A 21,098-nucleotide genomic window follows, 5' to 3' on the forward strand; every position below is an offset into this window, starting at 1 on the left:
GGATTCCTTACAGAATAATTTTAATAGTTTTCCTTATTTTCAAAATTTAAAATAAATGTCAATGGGAAATAATACACTACATTTATTCTCAATTAAACACACAACAAAGATTAAAACTAACGATAACGTGCCCGTCTGGGTAGCTCAGCTGGTGCTGGGGACGGAGGTAGGCTCCCACCCTCTGCCCGCGAGCTCGGGCACAGCGGGCAGCCCGCCCGGCCTCCCACGGGCTGAGGGGGCGACACTCCCAGCTTTAGGTCCAGAAGAGAGTGGCATTCAGAACACAGGTCACTCGTTCAGACAACAGAGCCAGTGTAGACCAAGTCCTAAATGTGACAGGGAATGACCTAGGAAACTTTTGGGTTTTTGAAGTCAATTCTTAATGTTCTATATTGTTAATATCTTGAAAATTTGTTAAATGTTGAAAGCCTTATTACTATTTTCAGATCCTTTCAATAAACAGGCTTGTTTAAAAACAAAAACAAAAACACCCAAAAAACTAGCGATAAACATAGACAACAGCCAAAATTCAGTAATTACCTACAGTAATTAAAAATCAGATTAAGTTTAAAAATTCAAGAATTTTATTGAAATAATATAAAACAGACAATGCTGAAAATGTATTTGGTTTTAATATATGTAAATCATTTTTTAAAAACTGATAAAACACTTAAAATTAAAAAAATATAGATTCTATGTTAAATGTATAAAATGCAATAGTTAAAACTTACATTATTAGAAGCAAAGAAAAAAAGTACATATCCACATTAATAAGTGAAAAAGGAGAAAAGTAAGGTTTGGAACTGAAGAAATTTATACCGTGCATTTGTTACCAGAGAAGGAGAGAGGGGGAAGAAATAAAAGTCATTTACAAAGAACTCTTAATCTTTCTGTAGCACATACTTAGATTTATCCAGTACACTTGGGCAAACAAAATGAAACTGCCATTGCCCTCTTCCTGGCAGCTGACACATCTTGATAAAATTGAAACCATTAACATTATTTAGAAGGTACTCTAATGTCAATGGTGATGAGGTTAGGAATATATGAGGTTCTATGTAAATTTATGACCAATTACAGGAAATAAATCACTTCACACTTGTTTCACTCTGAACTTTTAAAGCTACATCAAAGTACCACGTACATTTCATATAATTTAACCTTTAGCTGGAGCACTGAAAAAAATTCAAACCTTTAGCAAAACATCCTCATAAAAACGAAGCATTTCTTTTCTATCTGGATTGAATTCTTAAGAGGAATTATTCTTCTCTAAAGCTAAATCATGGGTTTTATCAGTCCATCCAATCAACCAAATTTTGAATCATTTATCTGATAAGGGATTAGTGTCTAGAATATATAAAGAATTCTTACAACTCAATTATAAAAAGACTACCCAATTTGAACTGGGCAAAGGGTCTGAGCAGATATTTCTCTAAAGAAGATATAAATGGCCAATAAACATAGGGAAAGACGCTCAATATCATAAACCATCAGGAGAATACAAATCAAAACCAAAATGATATGACATTTACACTTACTAGGATAGCTATAAAAAAAAAGAGAGAATAACAAGTATTGGCAAAGATGTGAAGAAACTAGAACCCTCATAAACAGCCAGTGGGAATATACAATGGTGCAGCTTCTTTGGAAAACAGTATGGCAGTTCCTCAAATGGTTAAGCATAGAGTTACCACATGACCCAGCAATTTCATTACTAAGTATACATTCAAGACAAATGAAAATATGCTCACAAAGAAACCTGTACATAAATGCTTGCAGCAGCATTATTTATAATAGCCCCAAAGTGGGAACAACCCAAATGTCCATCAACTGATGCATACGTAAATAAATTATGGTATATCCATATGAAGGAATATTATTAGGCAATAAGAAGGAATGAAGTACTGATACATGCTACTATTTACATGGATGAACTTTGAAAACATTATGCTAAGTACCAGAAACCAGTCACAGATGACCACATATTGTATAATTCCATTAAATGAAATGTCCAGAATAGGGAAATCAATAAAGACAGAAAGTAGATTACTGTTTGCCTAGAGCTGGGGGACGGGAACTTGGGGGAAATGAGGAGTGACTGCTAATGGGAATGTGATTAATTTTTGAGTGATAAAAATGTTCTGAAATTTATTGTGGTGATGACTGCACAACTCTGTGAATATATAAAAAACTACTGGATTGCACATTTTAAATGGGTGAACTGTACTGTATGTGAATTAAAGCTCAATAAAGCTGTTATATATATATAAATATATTAAATATCTACATCTATATCTATATTTACATATATATCAGATAGCCATTTTGTGGATATGTTTTCAATGGAGATATTGCCAGACTGAAAAGAAATAATTTTCTATTTAGGAAATGCAGAAATTTTAATTGATTAAAAAAATTCACCAACAATATTAACCTTTAACATCTAGTTTTTTTCTCAACAGAAAAAGAAATGATGGCTACCTTCTACAGTCTCATTTTAAACAGGCAGAAAATATTTGCAATAAAATGTTTAATCCTTTAGACTGAAGTTAAAGGAGATGAATGCATTTATAGTATTTATTTTCTTCAGAAACTAAAACTCCTGATGGAAAAATAATTTTAAATATATACTATATATATATGGCCACACACCCACACTATTTTATCACTGAACACAAAATAAGCTTTCAAACAGACAAGGTTAGTATCCCTTTCTTCCTCATTCGGAGGTGCTCACAGGCTGCTTAGTTAAGATTGGGTACTTGCAAACCACATGATCTCACGAATGCTATCTTATCATATCACAGGTTCCTCACACTGACCACAACAACTTAAATCAGACAGGCAGGAAAGGAGCACTGAGTCTTTGACAAGTATTATTGGTATGACATTTTCAGCTGTTCAGCTTGTGGGGAGTGAAAATCTGATTATCTCACGTCCAACTGCATCTGTGAGATATGGTCCATGAAAAGCACATGATTTACTGCACTAAAGACTTCCAACCACAATGTAAAACTTAGTTTTTGTAAATCAGAGAGAGTTAGCTATTCATCTTTTATCGATTTTCCTTTAATCGACACAGTAAATTTATGGAGCACATTTTCAAATGTTCCTAGTTTGAAAAACTGTCAATACTATGTTACTGTTTCTTTTTTTTTTTTTGCGGTACGCGGGTCTCTCACTATTGTGGCCTCTCCCGTTGCAGAGCACAGGCTCCAGATGCGCAGGCTCAGTGGCCATGGCTCATGGGCCCAGCCGCTCTGCGGCACGTGGGATCTTCCCGGACCGGGGCACGAACCCGTATCCCCTGCATTGGCAGGCTGACTCTCAACCACTGTGCCACCAGGGAAGCCCTGTTACTGTTTCTTTTAAAAACTAGCATTTTAAAATTGAATTACGTGATGCAAAAAAAAAAAAGTTTTTAAAAATGACTGACTATATTTCAAAATCTTAGTGTAGTTGAAGAAACTGGACTAATACTTAAGAATAGAGCACTAAAAAACAAGTGTGAAGTACTGGATAGCTTGGTGAATAATAGCACAAGAATACCTAAATTAGATTGAAAAGATTCAAATTGGCTCTGAAATGCATCATTTGAACCAAGGCCTTAAAAGCAAAATAACTCATAATCAAGGAAGAAGATTGTATTTTATGGATTTCCTCTTGTTTGATTAAGCTTTACCCTCAGCCATCAGATCAATCTCTACAAATGATTTTTTCACTACCACACACTAAAAACAGACTGATCAGGGGAAGGCTCTCTCTGGTTTCAGAGGTGTCCCTCTTTACTGATTTCCCTCCTACTTTTTTAGCTGTTCCTTCCTTACTTGCTCTCTACTTGTCTCCAAACCTTTGCATATGATGGCTTCTCTACCTGAAATATCCTTCTACTTTCCTTTTCCTGGTTATCTTCTATTCTTCCTTCAATACAGAGTTTAGGCAGCCCCACGCCCAGAGGCTTCCTCACGTTTCTGGGCCGTGGTACCATACGGTTCTACCACAGCACTGCCCATACTGACTGGCTCTCCCTACCAGTCTGAATTCCTTAACAATTGGGACTATGACTTTTCTACACCTAGCACAGGACTGGGATGGAAAGGACTTTAAAGATCATTTAGTATAACTGTTTGGGGATGTAGAAACTGAGGGAAAGCCTGAGGCATGCCTGGGAGCTAAAAGATGTCCAAATGTTCACTGAATGAATGTATGAAGTAAATTGGCATCCTAAGGTCACACAGTTAATCAGTGGCAGAACTAGGCCTACAATCCAGGATGACAGTTTCTCAACCACCTGCAGTAAGATGGAGAACAAAGACACAAAATTCAGAAACAAAACTAAACTTATCAAATGAAAAAACCCAAAGAACAACAAACAAAATCCGGAAATGCTATTAAGAACCTGATAAATTGCATGGGTATTTATTTTCCCCCTCTTCTCTATTTTATGAATGTGTTTAGCAGTAGTGACATGATAGTGAAGGAGAAAGTAAGAGGTGAAGAGTAGGGATAATCAGCTTTCAAATAAATGAAGGAAATTTAAAAACTGAATACTGAAGTCTTGAAACCTGAGTATATGAGTAAATTCACTGGATTTCAAAATCATAGCTCATTTTGGTTGCCCCATATCAGGTTGAATGAAATCTTCAAGCACACCTTATTAGTATCATTCTAAATGTCAACAAGTAATACTGTAGTCGTGCTAAAACCTTATTGGTATCATACATATGATTGAAATGGCTTTAGGCATTTATATCTTATTTTCCTCATGTCTTAGATCTATTAAATCATTTCTATTAGATCTTAGATACTATTAGATGGCCTCTTCGTGGGAAGGCTGAAAGCAAGTCTCTTCCACCCCTACTGAATTAAATCTGTTTAAGAACTGCTGTAAGTAACTATAAAAACTATCACTCTAGGCTTTATAGTTAGCTCCATTTCCTTTAAAAAAATGCTTATTATCATCTACCTTTATTTCTCATAACCCAAGTGGTATTTGACATGCAGTTTCCCTTGAAGTGGTTTCTTGTGAGGTATGTTTCCAATCTAATAGTCATAAGAGTAATTGTTGGGACCATTTATTAAGCAATTTACAGATCAGTACAGTTGTCCCTCAGTGTCCAAGGGAGATTGGTTCCAGGACCCTATGGATACCAAAATCCACAGATGCTCAAGTCCCTCATAGAAAATGGTGTAGTATTTGCATATAACCTGTGCACATCCTCCTGTATAATTTAAGTAATCTCTAAATTAGCTATAATACCTAATACAATGTAAATGCTATGTAAATAGTTGTAAATACAATGTAAATACTATGTAAATAGTTGCATGTGTGACAAATTCAAGTTTTGCTTTTTGAAACTTTCTGGAATATTTCTTTTTCGAATACTTTCAATCTGAGGTTGGCGGGATCTGCGGATATGGAACCCGAGGATGGTGAGGGCCGACTATACTAATAAACACTGTTTCACTACCTTACATTTGAAAATCCAGCTATACTCATTTGATGTAAAGTACTATTAGTGCCAGAAAACGCAAAAATGCTCAAAGACTAATGGGTTTGTAAAGAAAAAAAAAGATACTGAAGCTAGCCTTAAAGAGCTCCCACTGGTCAAATTCAGGACAATCTGAACACCATGAGAACTAACTGAATCCATCAGTTTATGGTACTGCGTCAGGACTTTTGAAAGACTCTAAGAAATATAAGGTTGAATAAGACAACTTTTGCCATCAAGGAATGCACAGCTTAGCTTGCCCTGGAGGATCAAGGACAGTATAACAGCCACTAATTAAAATAAATGAAATTAAGTGCTGTGTTTGCTCCCATTTCTGAACTATCAAGTATTATCAGTACCAACCACATAGTCTTTATCAAATTAACTGTTCTGCTTCTTCCCATCAGACTGTAAATTCCTTGAGAGTAAGACTACACTGTACTTCCTATAGTGTCTGGCACAATATCAGAAAAAATTCCACCTGACACAGCTTAATATCCAAGTCTGACTTTACACTTCTAACGGGTTCTGTTCCTTGGCCAGTGTGATAATATCTCTTGAGGATATTTACTTGGTCCTTAATTCTGAGTACTTGGTCCTTAATTCAGATCTAAAACCCTAGTTCTAGATTGCTTCTGTACTCTCTAAATTGGCTGCTCACCCAGAGTTTATCCTAGAAATCTCATTACAAACCCTTCTAGAGGCATGTCCTACTTCAGTCAATATTCCTAAGAGTCTTCTTTCCTTGGTATCTCATCTTTTCTACGTTCTAATTTCTTTTCCTGCCTTGTTTTCTTTTTTTCTTTAATTTATATTGGAGTATAGTTGATTTACAATGTTGTGTTAGTTTCAGGTATATAGCAAATTGTTTTATATTTTTAATTTTTCTTTCCTAAGTGATTTCAAAGGTCTCTCCTACCAGACCTTTTTTTTTCATATTCTCATGATTCAACTCCAATTCCTTAATGAAATTACCATTATTAGAAACACATTTTTCATTGACAAATTAAAAAAATCTCTTTTTACCTACAGTAGGAACAGGATACACAGATGCATGTAATTAGGTAGAAAACACTCTTTTTATGAATGTAACATAAAACTAGAAAATGGTCTAAAAGTCTTGAATAAAAGTAAGGTATCCTGTGTGGGATTATTATAGATTTCTTTATATGAATGTGGTATCTCTTTTTGGAGGCAAAGAATGAATGGAAAGACATATATCCCTGGAGATTAAAAGAAAAATTAATCTAGAAACAATTGCTGGAAGTTTGGTCACCAGTTAAATATCAAACTCATATATATATATATATATTTTCCTATATATGTATCTCTGAAAATCATATATATATGATTTTCAGATTATTTTCCATTATAGGTTATTACAAGATATTGAGTATAGTTCCCTTTGCTATACAGTAGATCCCTGTTGTTACCTAGTGTATATATAGTAATGTGTATATGTTAATTCCAAACTCCTAATTTCTCTCCCCCTTTCCCCTTTGGTAACCGTAAGTTTGTTTTCTATGTCTGTGAGTCTATTTCAGTTTTGTAAGTAAGTTCATTTGTATCATTTTTTAAGATTCCACATATAAGTGATATCATATATTTGTCTTTCTCTAAATAACAGACTCTTGAAACAGAATGTATTGAATAGCTAAGCTAATTTATGTCCTTGAGTAAGCTTGTATTTCTTAAATAATATGTATATATAAAATTGGGTTGACTATTTTTACCTGGTTTCTAGAAATGTCAGATTTGGCTAAAAAATCTCAGTTGCCTCTGTTTTCAGAAAATCATCTAATATTTAAAAGCTAAGATTTTAGTGGTAACCACTGGAAACTGAAGCAGAATCTGAAGAGTCAAGTCCCCAGTCTCAGATCAAATAAAAGTTCAGATCCTGAAGCTGAAGGAAAAGTAAAGAATACTAAGTGAGAGTAAATTTCTACTATCTAGACACTGGGTTCTCATCTGAGAGAGGTAATTAATTTTAATTCAGTTAAACATCTATGAAACTCCTACTCTATCTACCATGAGACAGCTAAATTGGTCGGCAGGACTGGTAGGGCAGTGGGATGTAGTAAATCAGAGGCCAGAGCTCCTGGGCAGTAGTTCCGTCTCTGCCACCAAAGAGCTGTGCAACTTTGGGTAAGTCCCTTTAAGTCTTGGGCCCTCAGCTTCCTCATTTACCAAGTGAAAAACTAGATAAACTTTAAGAACATGCCTGGTTTAAAAAAAACATAAATCTGAAATCTCAGCTTTAAGTCTTTTACATAGTGATATTATTCCAGACATAAAATATTGTACAGTAATTTTTTTAATCTTATGACGTCAAATAAGATAAGCTGCTTACCGAAGATAAAATGGAACATATAAGAGAAACAGGAGTAATAACACTCATTTAAATAAGTCATTAAGAATCAATTTTTTTATCAGTAAATGGAGGTTGTAAGATTAAAAACCACTGCTAAATGTTTCATTCAAGGGCCTTAAACCAATTTTCATAGGAGTACAATTATAATCTCTCATTATCTACATAGGACCTTTTTTGGGGGCAGCAGAGAAAAAGAATTTACTTGCACTGAGGCTTGTGTGAGCTCCTGCATGGTACTTCACATTGTTCTAACTAGAGAAAGAACAAGTTGAAGAAAATAATTTCTTTTATTAAGAAGCTTCTACACTGAGAAACCTAGCACTTTTCACTGTAAAAACATACATGAAGGCTTAAAATTCCACGTTTTGAAAAATTTCTTAAACAATAACCTTAAAATTAAAATTCAATTATCAGGGCTTCCCTGGTGGCACAGTGGTTAAGAATCCGCCTGCCAATGCAGGGGACACAGGTTCAAGCCCTGGTCCGGGAAGACCCCACATGCCGCGGAGCAACTAAGCCTGTGCGCCACAAGTACTGAGCCTGCGTTCTAGAGCCCACGAGCCACAACTACTGAGCCCGTGTGCCACAACTACTGAAGCCCACGTGCCTAGAGCCCATGCTCCTTAATAAGAGAAGCCACCACAATGAGAAGCCCGCACACTGCAATGAACAGTAGCCCTTGTTCGCCGCAACTAGAGAAAGCCCGCACGCAGCAACAAAGACCCAGTGCAGCCAAAAATAAATAAATTAAAAAGTAGTTGTATTTCTAAAAAAGATAATTCAATTATCAACAGCCATCAGTACAAACAGAAAACACTATTTTTGATTCTTATTTCTGCCTCCAGATACAGATTGTTGTTATCAAAGCTGTTTGTAAGAATGTAAATTTTATTCTAGGTTACCACTCTGTAAACTAGGTAATATACTCAGAGCTTTGCAAGATTTAAAAGGAAACAAACGCTGGTAGAAACAGTAGCATAGAATAAGCATCCAGTTAAGAAAACAAAACCAAAATCATTCAGTTGGACAAAAAGAGGAAAAAATAGCTGCCAATACCTACAGAGCCAAATGACTTAAGTTCTTTTCTACCTTTATTCTGGTTTTAATGCCTAGATGAAAATCAATGTTTATTGAGTCTTTAAAAAGCTTCTTCTTCTTCTTTTTTTTGGTTTAAATTCAAGTTCAAGTGGTTTTATTAACTATTTTTAAACTGAAAAATACAGGGAAGAAAAAAAGACTCAAACAGTACCAAAGGGTCATCTGTCATTTGACTCTTAAAGATCCTTATTTCAAAAATTCTAGCTTGATAACAAAATGAGTATACATATTAAACATATTAAGAATGTTTAGGACATTAAAAATACAGCTTGGTAGATATTTAATTAAATCCATAGCTCAGGTATATATAAACAGAGTTATCAGAATTTAAAAACTTAAATATTACATGTATAAATATTTCCTAAGCAAAACTGCAGTAAGGGCTTTGTTTAGATTTCTTTTTATTTACTCAAACTCCTAATTTCATACTTGGCTAGAAGAAAAAAAAGAAGATTCTAGTGACATACGACGGCTTAACTTAAAAAACCTGCCTCCCCAACAAAGGAGACAGGAAGACAGAAGACCTTTTGGAAACCAGCACAATGTCTATCCTTCGAGAGAAAGTTGGTTCCACTTACCCGGATTGTACGTTGTTTAGAGCATCCTGTAATAGTTCTTTCTTTTTTTTTTTGTCCTGAAATAGCTAACAGTTCTCTAATTTCTTCATGAAGGAGGTGTTAGTAACCGTTCAGTGATAGACCATAGATCGATCCTTCTCAAGTTCTTTCATAAATCATCCACCGTTTTCTGATAAATGGTGAAAAATGATGACAAAACCTCTTTACATAAATTCATTCTTCAGATGGATCAGGGAAGTTTAAAAATCTAATTAAAACAACTATGCTGAAATGCTTCTTTCTTGAAAGTCTCCTTTTGGGGGGTTCCTATATCTTCACACTTCCCAGTTCCCCTCCTATCCCACTGGTGGTTTTAGTCTCCTTTGCTGGCTCTCTTGACCTTAAAGGTCAGGAGCCCACAAACTTGCTACTGGATCTCCTTCTCTTTATCTACGAATGCCATTTATATGCCAATGACTAGTAAACCTATTTTTCCGCCCTGACCTCTTTTTTAGAACCTCATACTCACATACCCATTGTCTACCTGCTATTTTCATTTTAATGTTTAACAGGAAATCTCAATCTTAACATAAACAAAACAAAGCTTTGGATCTTCTACCCTTCCCTAACCTCAGTAAGTGGCACCAACCATTCACTCAACTATGAAGCCAAAAATCTCTGGAGTCACTGACTGCACTCTCATGTCCCTCATACAATCCATCTGCAAATTCTCTGCCTCTAAAACATATCTCTAATACATGCACGTTGCTAAGATTTCCACTTCTGCCATCCTTCTAAGTCACCTTTGCTCTTACCTTGACTATTTTATTTTAACAGCCTCCTAATGAGCTTCCCTATTTCCATTCTTACTTTCCTACAATCAATTCACCATATAGCAGGCAGGGCAAATCAAATCACATCATTCTTTGCTTAAGACCATTACCACTCAACCAAGAATAAAACTCAAATGATTTATCCTGGCTTACAAAACACCGTATATGATTTGACTCTGTCTTCCTCTCTAATCTTACCTCATACCATTTTTTCCCGCCCTGTGCTACACTCCAGCCACATTAGTATGGTTTCTCAAAAAGTCCACTTCATTTTTGTCTAGGGTCTTTGTGCTAGGTGCTTCTTCTGCCAGGCATGATCTTTCCACTGCTTTTCACACATCAGGAAGCTTCTTAGCATTCCTATCACAACTTATATGTTATGTTATCAGCAAAGCCTTTCACAATCATTTCTTCATTAAAAACGTTTTCATGGAGTAACTACCACATGCCAATATTGTTCTGGATGCTGGGGGGAAGGTACCCAATCTTATTAGTAATTAGGGAAACACACATTAAAACCATAATGAGAATCCTCTTCACAGTCAGTGACTAAAATTAGATAAAGATTGACAATCCTACATGCTGATGAGGATGCAGAACAATAGAAACTATCTTTACTGCTCATGGGAGTATAAATAACAGCAATGTTCTTAAAAGGCCAAAATAGAAGTAATTCAAATATTCACGAACAGAATAGATAAACTGTGGTATATTTACACAAAGAAAAGTTACACAGCAATGAGAATGAATAACCTATAGATACATTTAAAAATAACATGGTTAAACTGCACAAACAACTTTGAGCAAAAGAAGACACCAAAGAAAATATACCATAAGAAGCCATTTATATAAAATTCAAAAACTTAAAACCACTGTATTAGAAGCTGATATTGTGGTTATTTTGGAGGAGGAGGTAGTAAGGAGAGGTTGTGACAGAATATGAATGGAGTTCTGGGGTCTATTTCTTGGACCGGATGGTGGTTACATGGGTGTGATTACTGTGATAATTTACTGAGCAACAAACTTGTCACCTGGGCACTTTTCTGTAAGTTTTACTTCTATAGAAAAGTTTTAAAACAGTTTGTGTTCTTTAGACTGTTCAGTTTTTATGATTATGAACCCATACTATTACAGAATGTTAAGGATAATAGCTGATGGACTCATACTAGAAGGTCTTCTTTATGAAAAGAGCCATGAAGAAACTGTTGTTTGGTCTTAGTATCAGGAATAGGTGTGACCTTGGACAAGTTATTTAGCCTTGGTGAGCCTATAATATGGGAATAATAATTTTCACAGGATAACTGTGAAGATTAAAATAATTATCCAAAAGATCTATACCTGGTTTAGCAACAACATAGAAAGCTTAATAAAAATGGGGAATACTTGCTTTACATTGAAAAGCTACTAAGTGAATAGAACTAGAATTACTTTTGTGAGACTTTATGGATATAAAGCACATTAAAAATATTTTATTAAGACATAAAAATTGAGCAAAGCTGTATAATGGGGAAATATTTTTTAGTATAAGTGAACTACCTTCAGTCTGGAATAAATTTACCTATTCCTAGAACATCCACTGGAACACATCACCATCAAGAACAAGTGAAAACATAAAATGTGTATTCCAAAAACATTTTCAAATCAGCTGTTTAGCGTGTATTTTCGCGTGAAACAATACCGTAAATGGTAGCAAGGCTTCAAGGAACCCAGAGGAGCTTAGTCAACTGATAATTTGGGTGAACCATATGATTATACTTCTCAATATGTCAATACATAAATGAATTCTGAGTACATTTCCTTTGGCTTATAAATGAGATTAACTTTCTACCTCCTTCTATCTCCCTTTCCTGGCATTTAGAAAATATTCTTTGTCTTTAGTGGTCGGCAGCTGCAAGAAGACAGATCAGCATTGAAAAAGTAGATGGCTTATTCATTTCTGGAATCTACATTTTTGTTTTATGGCTCCGAATGAAATGTTCCTGATGTCCAATCTGCCTGAAAAAATTTCATTTTTCAAAACCCAGCCCAGATGCTGTTGCCATCTTATCCCTGTATGTTTCAAAGAAGGCTATATAGCATATGGTAGTTAAGTGCATGGATGGGCTTAAAGTTATATAATCTAACATTCTACCTCTATCACTGACTAGTGTATGACCATGGGGAGTTATTTAATACCCCAGAACCTCAGTTTTATGACAAGTAAAGCATGAATAATAATGATGCTACCTATTTCAGAGGACTGTTGTGAAGATTAAAAGAAATAAAGGAAGTATAATACTTAGTACAGTGTCTGACACAGAGCAGCTGTTGAATGAATGGTAGCTACTATAATGCTATACTTTTCATTATGTATTACAATTTGTTTATTTGTACGCCTATATCCTTTGTTAGACTGTGAGCCCCTTGAGGCTATGGATTGTGTTTCAATCTTCTTTCTCTTCAGTTCTAAACCCAGTGCCTAGTACAGAGTAGGTGATGTGAGGATAGATGGGTGAAAGGGCAGGAGGTGGGAAGATGGGATAACGAAAGCACTTAAATTGGGACCTTGGGTCTTTTCTATGTCTCCCATGAGGACAGAATGTAGGGTTAAGGGGAGGATTTAACCACAGCTCCTGCCAGGTCTGGGGCAGCAAGAGTTTCCACAGTGGCTTCTGTGAAGCTCTTGGCAGGGTAAAAGGCTTCAAATTAAAAGACTGCTATGGTAGGTAGGTAATACTAGGAGCAAAATTAGGTGGTGAGGGTAGGAATCGCAGGAGTTGGGAGTCATAGAAATCACATGGATGGATGACAGTAAGGTGCAGAAAGTGAAGATAAATCTCTATTTGCAATGTTAACAGAGAGAGCCCTTGTGGCTAGGTCAACTGCAGAATTTACTTACTGGATATATGCAGATTCATGTGTCAAGGAGGACAACACAGTTAAAATATTGTCATTAATTGACATTCTTAGGATTTTAAACATCGATGACATGTTTTATAATCTAATGTCTCTGTAAGCAGCACAGAAAAGAACAGGCCAAACTGGATTAGACCCTGGCTCAACCATTTATTATTTGCATCATCTTGGGAAAAGTTACTTAATCACTGTGAGTCTGTTTCCACATCCATTCAACTGAGGATACCACCATCACATGGGATTATTATGAAGATGAGTAGTAATAAATATGAAGTATCTGACACAATGCTTGGCTGACAGACCAATGAATAGTATCTATTACTGTTATTTTATAGATTAACAATATATTCAGCCATTCATAAAAAATAACCTGCTTAATCCTCTTTACTATTTCATACAGCTAACTATGCTAAGTGGTCATAGCTGTTATAACATGTACAACATTGCTGTATCTTCAGGAAGATGAATCTACAAAGTTTGTCTCACTATTTCCTTCAATATTTAGAGAAGTACAAAGATCAGCTAACAAAGTGACTATTAACAGTCACATGCTCAAATACAACATTAACACTTAAAAGTCAATTCTTATGTTGAAAGCCAAAGATTCTGGCAAATTTTAGCATACAGACAAAAGTTAAGTTGGAGCAATTAGATTGACTTCAGTTATCTTTTTTTTTTTACCACTGTGAAGTGCTATACACAAGAATGAAAAAAACACTAAAGAAGTGACAACTTGTTTAAACTTCTCAAGAACCTGGTCCAAAAAAGAGTAATTTTTATAGTAAGTTGACTACAACCATTTATCTCAGTTTAAACGTTCACTTGTTTTCACTTATCCTTTCTTTAGTTATAAAACTTTGAACAGGTGCATATATTAAAATCTGCTCAGAAAACATAATGAAAAGAAGTCTCCAACTGGAGACCTATAGTGGTTTCACATTATCTATAATAGTAAACTTAATCTCTTCTAGCTTTGAAGTTTCACCATAAGCTGGCTCTATTCAGTCTAACCTTATTTCCACAACGCAGTCGCGTTAATTCTTTTTTTACATAAATTTATTTTTTTATTTATTTATTTTTGGCTGTGTTGGGTCTTCGTTGCAGCATGTGGGCTTTCTCTAGTTGTGACAGGTAAGCGGGGGCTACTCTTTGTTGCGGCGCGCAGGTTTCTCACTGCGGTGGCTTCTCTTGTTGAGGAGCATGGGCTCTAGGAGCGTGGGCTTCAGTAGTTTGGCACGCGAGCTCAGCAGTTATGGCTCATGGGCTCTAGAGTGCAGGCTCAGCAGCTGTGGTGCACAGGCTTAGCTGCTCTGTGGCATACGGGCTTTTCCCGGACCAGGGCTCGAACCCGTGTCCCCTGTGTTGGTAGGTGGATTCTTAACCACTGAGCCACCAGGGAAGCCTAGTCACATTAATTCTTAATCAAATCTGGCCTCCTCTAAACTCCCAACCCCATACCCACTCTCACCTCTGTGTGCTTGTGTGGTCCCCAGCTGTACTCATTCTCCTCTCTACTATGCTTTCTAACTGGGACTCGGTTAAGCCCAGGACTCTGGCCTATTCTGAATCACCTAATTAGCATCTTATCACAAACTGTTCTAGTTTTTAATTTGCACAATCTAGCTCTCTATTTTAACAGAAGAAACTTCTACCTGTTAAGTAATTTTCTTTTCATGTTTGCATAAGATAAAAGATTGCTTTCACAAGCCACAGAAAAAACCCTACCTACATTAAAGTTAAACCTCATAACTATTATATTTTCTGCCATTCCTGATGAGGAGAATATCATTATTTATTTATTTATTTATTTTTTGCAGTACGCGGGCCTCTCACTGTTGTGGCCTCTCCCACTGTGGAACACAGGCTCCAGACGCGCAGGCTCAGCGGCCATGGCTCATGGGCCCAGCCGCTCCACGGCATGTGGGATCTTCCCAGACCGGGGCACGAACCCATGTCCCTTGCATCGGCAGGCAGACTCTCAACCACTGTGCCACCAGGGATGCCCGAGAATATCATTATTTTTAGTTAAGGTACATTCCTTATCACTAGATGTCAAAATTATAAATGGGAGATTGCTTTATTTTAGTCATAATTTCGTTTGGGAAAATCTTTGAACATAAGGAATAATTCTTAGGGTTCTCAAAAGAATAAGGGTTTCTACAACATGCTTATTTGTAACTCGTTCTTTCATTCATGGCTACCAGATCAGAACAGATTATAAAAAATGCAAAAGAATAGGTAAAGATTATACATGATCCTGAATCCCTCAAATGTTATCAGAGCTGAAAATCAATATTTATAGGCATGACCTCCCAAATTTCAGGACAAATTAAATTAAACCACATCTAAGATTTATCATTTTTGTTAATGTTTTGTTTTTTCATTCAGATTTTACTTAGATTGACTGCCTCCAGGAGGTATTACCCAAAACACTTAGACTTTCACTGAAGAGTGTAATACCAGGAAAGGGTAATATCCAAACTTTTTCCTTTGAGGTTTAAATTAATTTAGTGAAGAAAATGAGTTTCTTTCTTAACAAATGAGGTTTATGTTACCCATTCAAATCTCATCACTGTGAATAAACATTATTATATAAATAATTCAAGGTAAGAAACACACTTTTCCATTCATGTTTAGCCAGATATTTATCATTAAAATAAAAAGGAAACTGACCTAGAGCCACATTAATAAAAAGTGTCTCTCTAATCAAAACACATTATTTTAAATAATTTAAATTACCTAGTATAGTATCTAGTAAAACTATCTGAAAATTTCATGAGCTGAATCTCACAGATTCAAGGCAGTGCCAGTTTAAAAAGTATTCAGATACTAAGAAATCTGTTAACTGATATTAGGCAAGTATCCTTTTTTGCAATCTCGGTAATACCGCTTGGGAAAAAGAAGAGTAAAAAAAACTTCCCTCTATCCACAACGGTAAATACCACAAATCTACTATAGAAGTAAAAAGAAAATTTTCGTTTAATTTAAGTAACTTTGACACCTAGACAAACTACCTTTTCAGATCACAATAAACAAGTGAAATATTTCCCATACAAATATTAATTGATCATTTCAGATCATGATTAAAGAGGTTTAAGGAAAATAAATCCTCAATATTGGAACAGAAAAATTCATGTTAAAAAGAAGGTAATCTTCCAAAATATTATTATTAATCATAATCAAAGATTCACAGAAAATACTTACCATGAAAGAGTCAGTCATAAGCAATAATAAAGTGCTGTGTCAATACAGAGGAAGGAAGAAAGAAATATGTGAAGATCAAAATTTATCACTTACCTCATGATTCAGCTCTGCTATCTGATCTTTCAGTTCCCTAATGTACTGGTTAGAATCAGACTTGTTAAGCTGTCCTTGAAGCTTTCCTTCTTCTTTCTGTTTTGTGACAATACAACAAAGCAAAATCAAGAGACAATTTTCACAGCATATACTCGAACATTTGAAGATACAGGACAGCACAAGGGTATATCCTTTAATCGGCTAAATTCTGAACAAAACTATTCTCAAACTATTTCTGTACAATAATTAATAGTAAACTATATTGAATATTTCTAAATAGTGCTTATTATATTAATACAATTTATAAAATGTACCTTTTGAGAAACTCTTAGAAATCAATAATCAAATGGGTCTACTAGTGAAAAAAATTACCCTAGAATTCAGAAGCCATGTATCCAGTTATTTTGAGGGCAAATGCTTTTCTATCCGTTCTATAAGAGATTCAATGCTTAGCTGAGAAGGTTGTAAGCCTCCTACAGCTACACTACAAACCTGCTTTTGCTGGGGAACAGAGAAGGAAATAAAACAGGTTCTCCAAACCACTCTTAAAAGGGGAGAACAGCTCTGAATCTCTTCTGTTTAATTAGTTCAGGAATGTGATTAAAAGGTGCTCCAATCCTAAGAACTAGTTCTAGAATCATGCTGGGATCATTTTCCAGGGAAGTAGACTAGGAAGGGGAGGAGCTGCCTTTTTCTTATACCACCTGAAAACAAATGTACTTTGAAGGTAAAGAACTTATTAAAGAGTGAAAACAGGATTGTTTCTGTTATCTCCAGATTATTTGTTTAGGAAGTTGATGCTTAAAATGTTAAGAAGCTCTGATGCAGAAACATCTACTGAAACTACTCATGCCAGAAAAGTACCAATTCACTTTCAACAGTCATCACTCAGTTTCCTTCCATGGAGACAACCACTGTTGACAGTTTTTTTAGTGTAGTCTTTCCATGGTATTTTCTACATATATAATCAAACACACATGTATACCCACATATTTTTACTCATATTATCGACACTATACAAGCTGTTCTACACTTGCTATTATCTCTCAAGAATACAACTTGAAGATCATTCAATATCAGTATACATAGAGCAGAAAGATAATACATTTTGATTTGGAAGAGCTCTGAAGTTCCTGTAAAAGTTATCTTAGTGGTATCTAAATATTTATAGGTTTTTTAAAAGTAGGTTTAAAAAGGTGCCTTAGGTTCTGTACAATTACCTTGTAATGGGTTGTAGTGAAGAGCATTTTCCAATGTGGAAAATGTTTCTTTCCACTCACAGTAAGAAGGGACCTTGGAAATTATCCGGTTTGGACCTCTGAATGCAGCCAAATCCAGCCTCTACTTTTCTTCTACACACCTTCCCCTAACATCCTTGGCAGAAAGAAGAACTAGACAGAGCTGCTCCGGCAACAGAATGCCTCTGCAGAGTCAGGGCACCATGCCAACAGGATTGCTCTTCTGTGTTAAACTATCTTTGCCACCTTGATTTCATTCTTATGTACCCTTAGCGTGTTCTGCAAATCCTTTCATCAAGTTACTCCTATACATACCTTTTTTATTTTATTTTTTTCTTTTGGCAACCTGCCTTAAAAACCTTTTACTGGAATTTGGCCTGCTAAAGCAGTCTGATGTAACCAATGTTTGTATAGATTTAAAAGAAAAACTACTGTTTCTACAGGCTTTAAAACTTTTCTTATACATTTAAACACATGAATATCACATATAATCATCTAAGCAAAGAACTAACTTAACAATTACTATATTCCAAATATGCAGGGCTTCTTAAATATATACAAGAGACACCTTATGGTTTTCAGCCACATTCCCATATATATTTTTTTGCGGGGGGAGTTCGCGGGCCTCTCACTGTTGTGGCCTCTCCCGTTGCGGAGCACAGCCTCCGGACGCGCAGACTCAGCGGCCATGGCTCACGGGCCCAGCCGCTCCGCGGCATGTGGGATCTTCCCGGACCGGGGCACAAGCCCGTGTCCCCTGCATCGGCAGGCAGACTCTCAACCACTGCGCCACCAGGGAAGCCCCACATTCCCATATTTAAGAAAAAAATTTTTTTGAAGATTTAGTTAGAAGTATTAGTATGATGGCCAGAGAAATGATAGCAGAACCAATAGAACAGCAGGGATACCAAGTCAGGATCCTAATCAAACCATCTCTGAAGCCTTCCTTACCTGTTTTTTCAGGTATATGAACCAATAAAGTCTCTTTATTATTTAAACCAGTTCGAATATGGATTTGTCCCTTGCAACCAAAAAAAAAATAAAAGCTAACATATCTTGAGCACTTATTAGACCTTCACAATTGAGGTTCCCCACAGGAATTAAGCCCTAATGCCTAAAGCATCATTGTATGTAATGATTTAACTTACCCCCATGCATCTAAAATCGTACTAGCTATGTACCATCCTTAGAAGAATCGAGAAAATAGTTACTCAGTTTTCTGTAGGACTTAATTCTCTTGTGGAGCTGTGGTGGAGAAAGACTGGGGCTTACAATGAGCTAGGAATTGTTCAAAGTCCTTTATATGTAATCATCACAACAACCCTGTGTAATAGGTATTATTTTTATTCATATTTCCTAGATAAGGAAACTTAAATGAAAGACTGAGTGAACTGTCTGTGTAAGAGTCACAGCAACAGTTGACACATTTTTCACCTTAAATTTACTGCACTATGAGAAATAATGAGAAATAATGAAACATGAACATGAGAAATAATGAAACAGAAGAGAATATATGGAAATCTATGCAAAGGATCACACAAATTAGCTTTCTTGGATTTGTTACAAAAATCTTTATGTATTTATTTCAGCCTCTGCTGATTTAAACGGTAATTGCAATATCAAAAGAATTAAAGATAAAATGCTATAGCAGGGACTTCCCTGATGGCGCAGTGGTTAAGAATCCGCCTGCCAATGCAGGGAACATAGGTTTGATCCCTGGTCTGGGAAGATCCCACATGCCACGAAGCAACTAAGCCAGGACGCCACAACTACTGCGCCTGCGCTCTAGGGCCCATGTGCCGCAACTACTGAGCCCGCGTGCTGCAATTACTGAAGCCTGCGCACCTAGAGCCCATGCTCCGCAACAAGAGAAGCCCGCCCACCGCAAGGAAGAGTAGCCCCCGCTGCCCACAACTAGAGAAAGCCTGCACGCAGCAACAAAGACCCAATGCAGCCAAAAAAAAAAAAAAAAACTATAGCAACTTGCATTTATGGCCCTAAGCTAATGACCCATATTATCAATTTACAGTTGTCCAATACCACTTACATGTACTTATACCTGCATCTTACTTTTAATCACTCAACTTTTTAAATGAAATATTTCAAAGGCACAGAATAAGAACAAAAGAGTATTATAATAAAGACTAATGAACCCACCACCCAAATTCAACCTGTTTCATAACCATCTCATTCTAAGATTTTCCCTGGCTCTAGACTTCCTCCGCCTTAGTCCTGTATATCTCAAAGATGGCAAAGATGATGTTAAGCAGAACGGATTAAGTAGTGAGTGCATGAGAGAAGGAAGAGAAGGAATAATGTAGGAAAAAAATTTTTGGAAGAAGAATAGTCATTGACGTAAATAAATGAAGCCTTTATTCTTATAGAAAGTACTTTCTAAATCCCATGTGTGACATGAGAAATGGCAGCAGAAATTTAGTAAGTAAATATACTTCCAAAACAGGGTAATTTGATAAGAATTACTCATTTTAACATGTGTTCAGCTGTCCTTTTTGATGGCTTTAAATTTTAGTCTAATTTTACTATCATGTCATACTAATTCCCTTGAAATGGTTGATTAAATGTAAAGTGCAATCCACTACTAGGGAGAAATCCTTCTGAATGAAATAAGCTAAATGTTTATGGTTTGGAATCAGACTTGGAGAAAGGTGATTTTAAATCAGGTCCCCAATAAAGGCAAAGGTCTTGAGGATTTTGAACACTGCATAGCAATATCATCATGTGGGATAACATAAAATTTTCAGGGCAAATAAAATGACAAAGCCCAAGGTAAGCTCTAATATTGTAGGAAAGAAGCTCAAGAACGCAGAAATGCTTTCGGTCTGAATGGCTGTAGAATGACCAGTAACAATAATTAATACCATTTCTTCCCTACAGGAAAACTTGCATGAAAAAAATGCTTGGCAAGATAGAAATCATTAAATCTGTTTTACAGAAAGCGATCAAGGGACTTCCCTGGTGGTGCAGTGGTTAAGAATCCGGCTGCCAATGCAGGGCACACAGGTTCCTTCCCTGATCCGGGAAGATCCCACATGCGGCGGAGCAACTAAGCTCGTGAGCCACAACTACTGAGCCTGCGCTCTAGAGCCCGTGAGGCACAACTACTGAGGCCGCGTGCCACAACTAATGAAGCCCACACACCTAGAGCCTGTGTTGCGCAACAAGAGAAGCCTCCGCGAGGAGCCCACACACCACAACGAAGAGTAGCCCCCGCTCGTCACAACTAGAGATAGCCCATGCGCAGCAACGAAGATCCAATGCAGCCAAAAATAAATAAATAAATTAAAAAAAAATTTTTT

General features: G+C 36.2%; 1 protein-coding gene across 3 annotated transcripts in view; it reads right to left on the bottom strand.

Moving 5' to 3' along the window:
• EVI5 (ecotropic viral integration site 5) overlaps nt 1–21,098 on the bottom strand; it is a 206,187-nt gene that overhangs the window by 14,588 nt on the left and 170,501 nt on the right. For all 3 annotated transcript variants that reach the window (XM_024743628.1, XM_024743627.1, XM_024743626.1), the window contains one exon: nt 16,544–16,639. In XM_024743628.1, coding sequence (XP_024599396.1) covers nt 16,544–16,639 — 96 coding nt within the window. The remainder of the gene's footprint in view (nt 1–16,543; nt 16,640–21,098) is intronic.

This window comes from Neophocaena asiaeorientalis, unplaced genomic scaffold, assembly GCF_003031525.2.
Source record: "Neophocaena asiaeorientalis asiaeorientalis breed wild unplaced genomic scaffold, Neophocaena_asiaeorientalis_V1.1 scaffold317, whole genome shotgun sequence".
Lineage (NCBI taxonomy): Eukaryota > Metazoa > Chordata > Mammalia > Artiodactyla > Phocoenidae > Neophocaena > Neophocaena asiaeorientalis.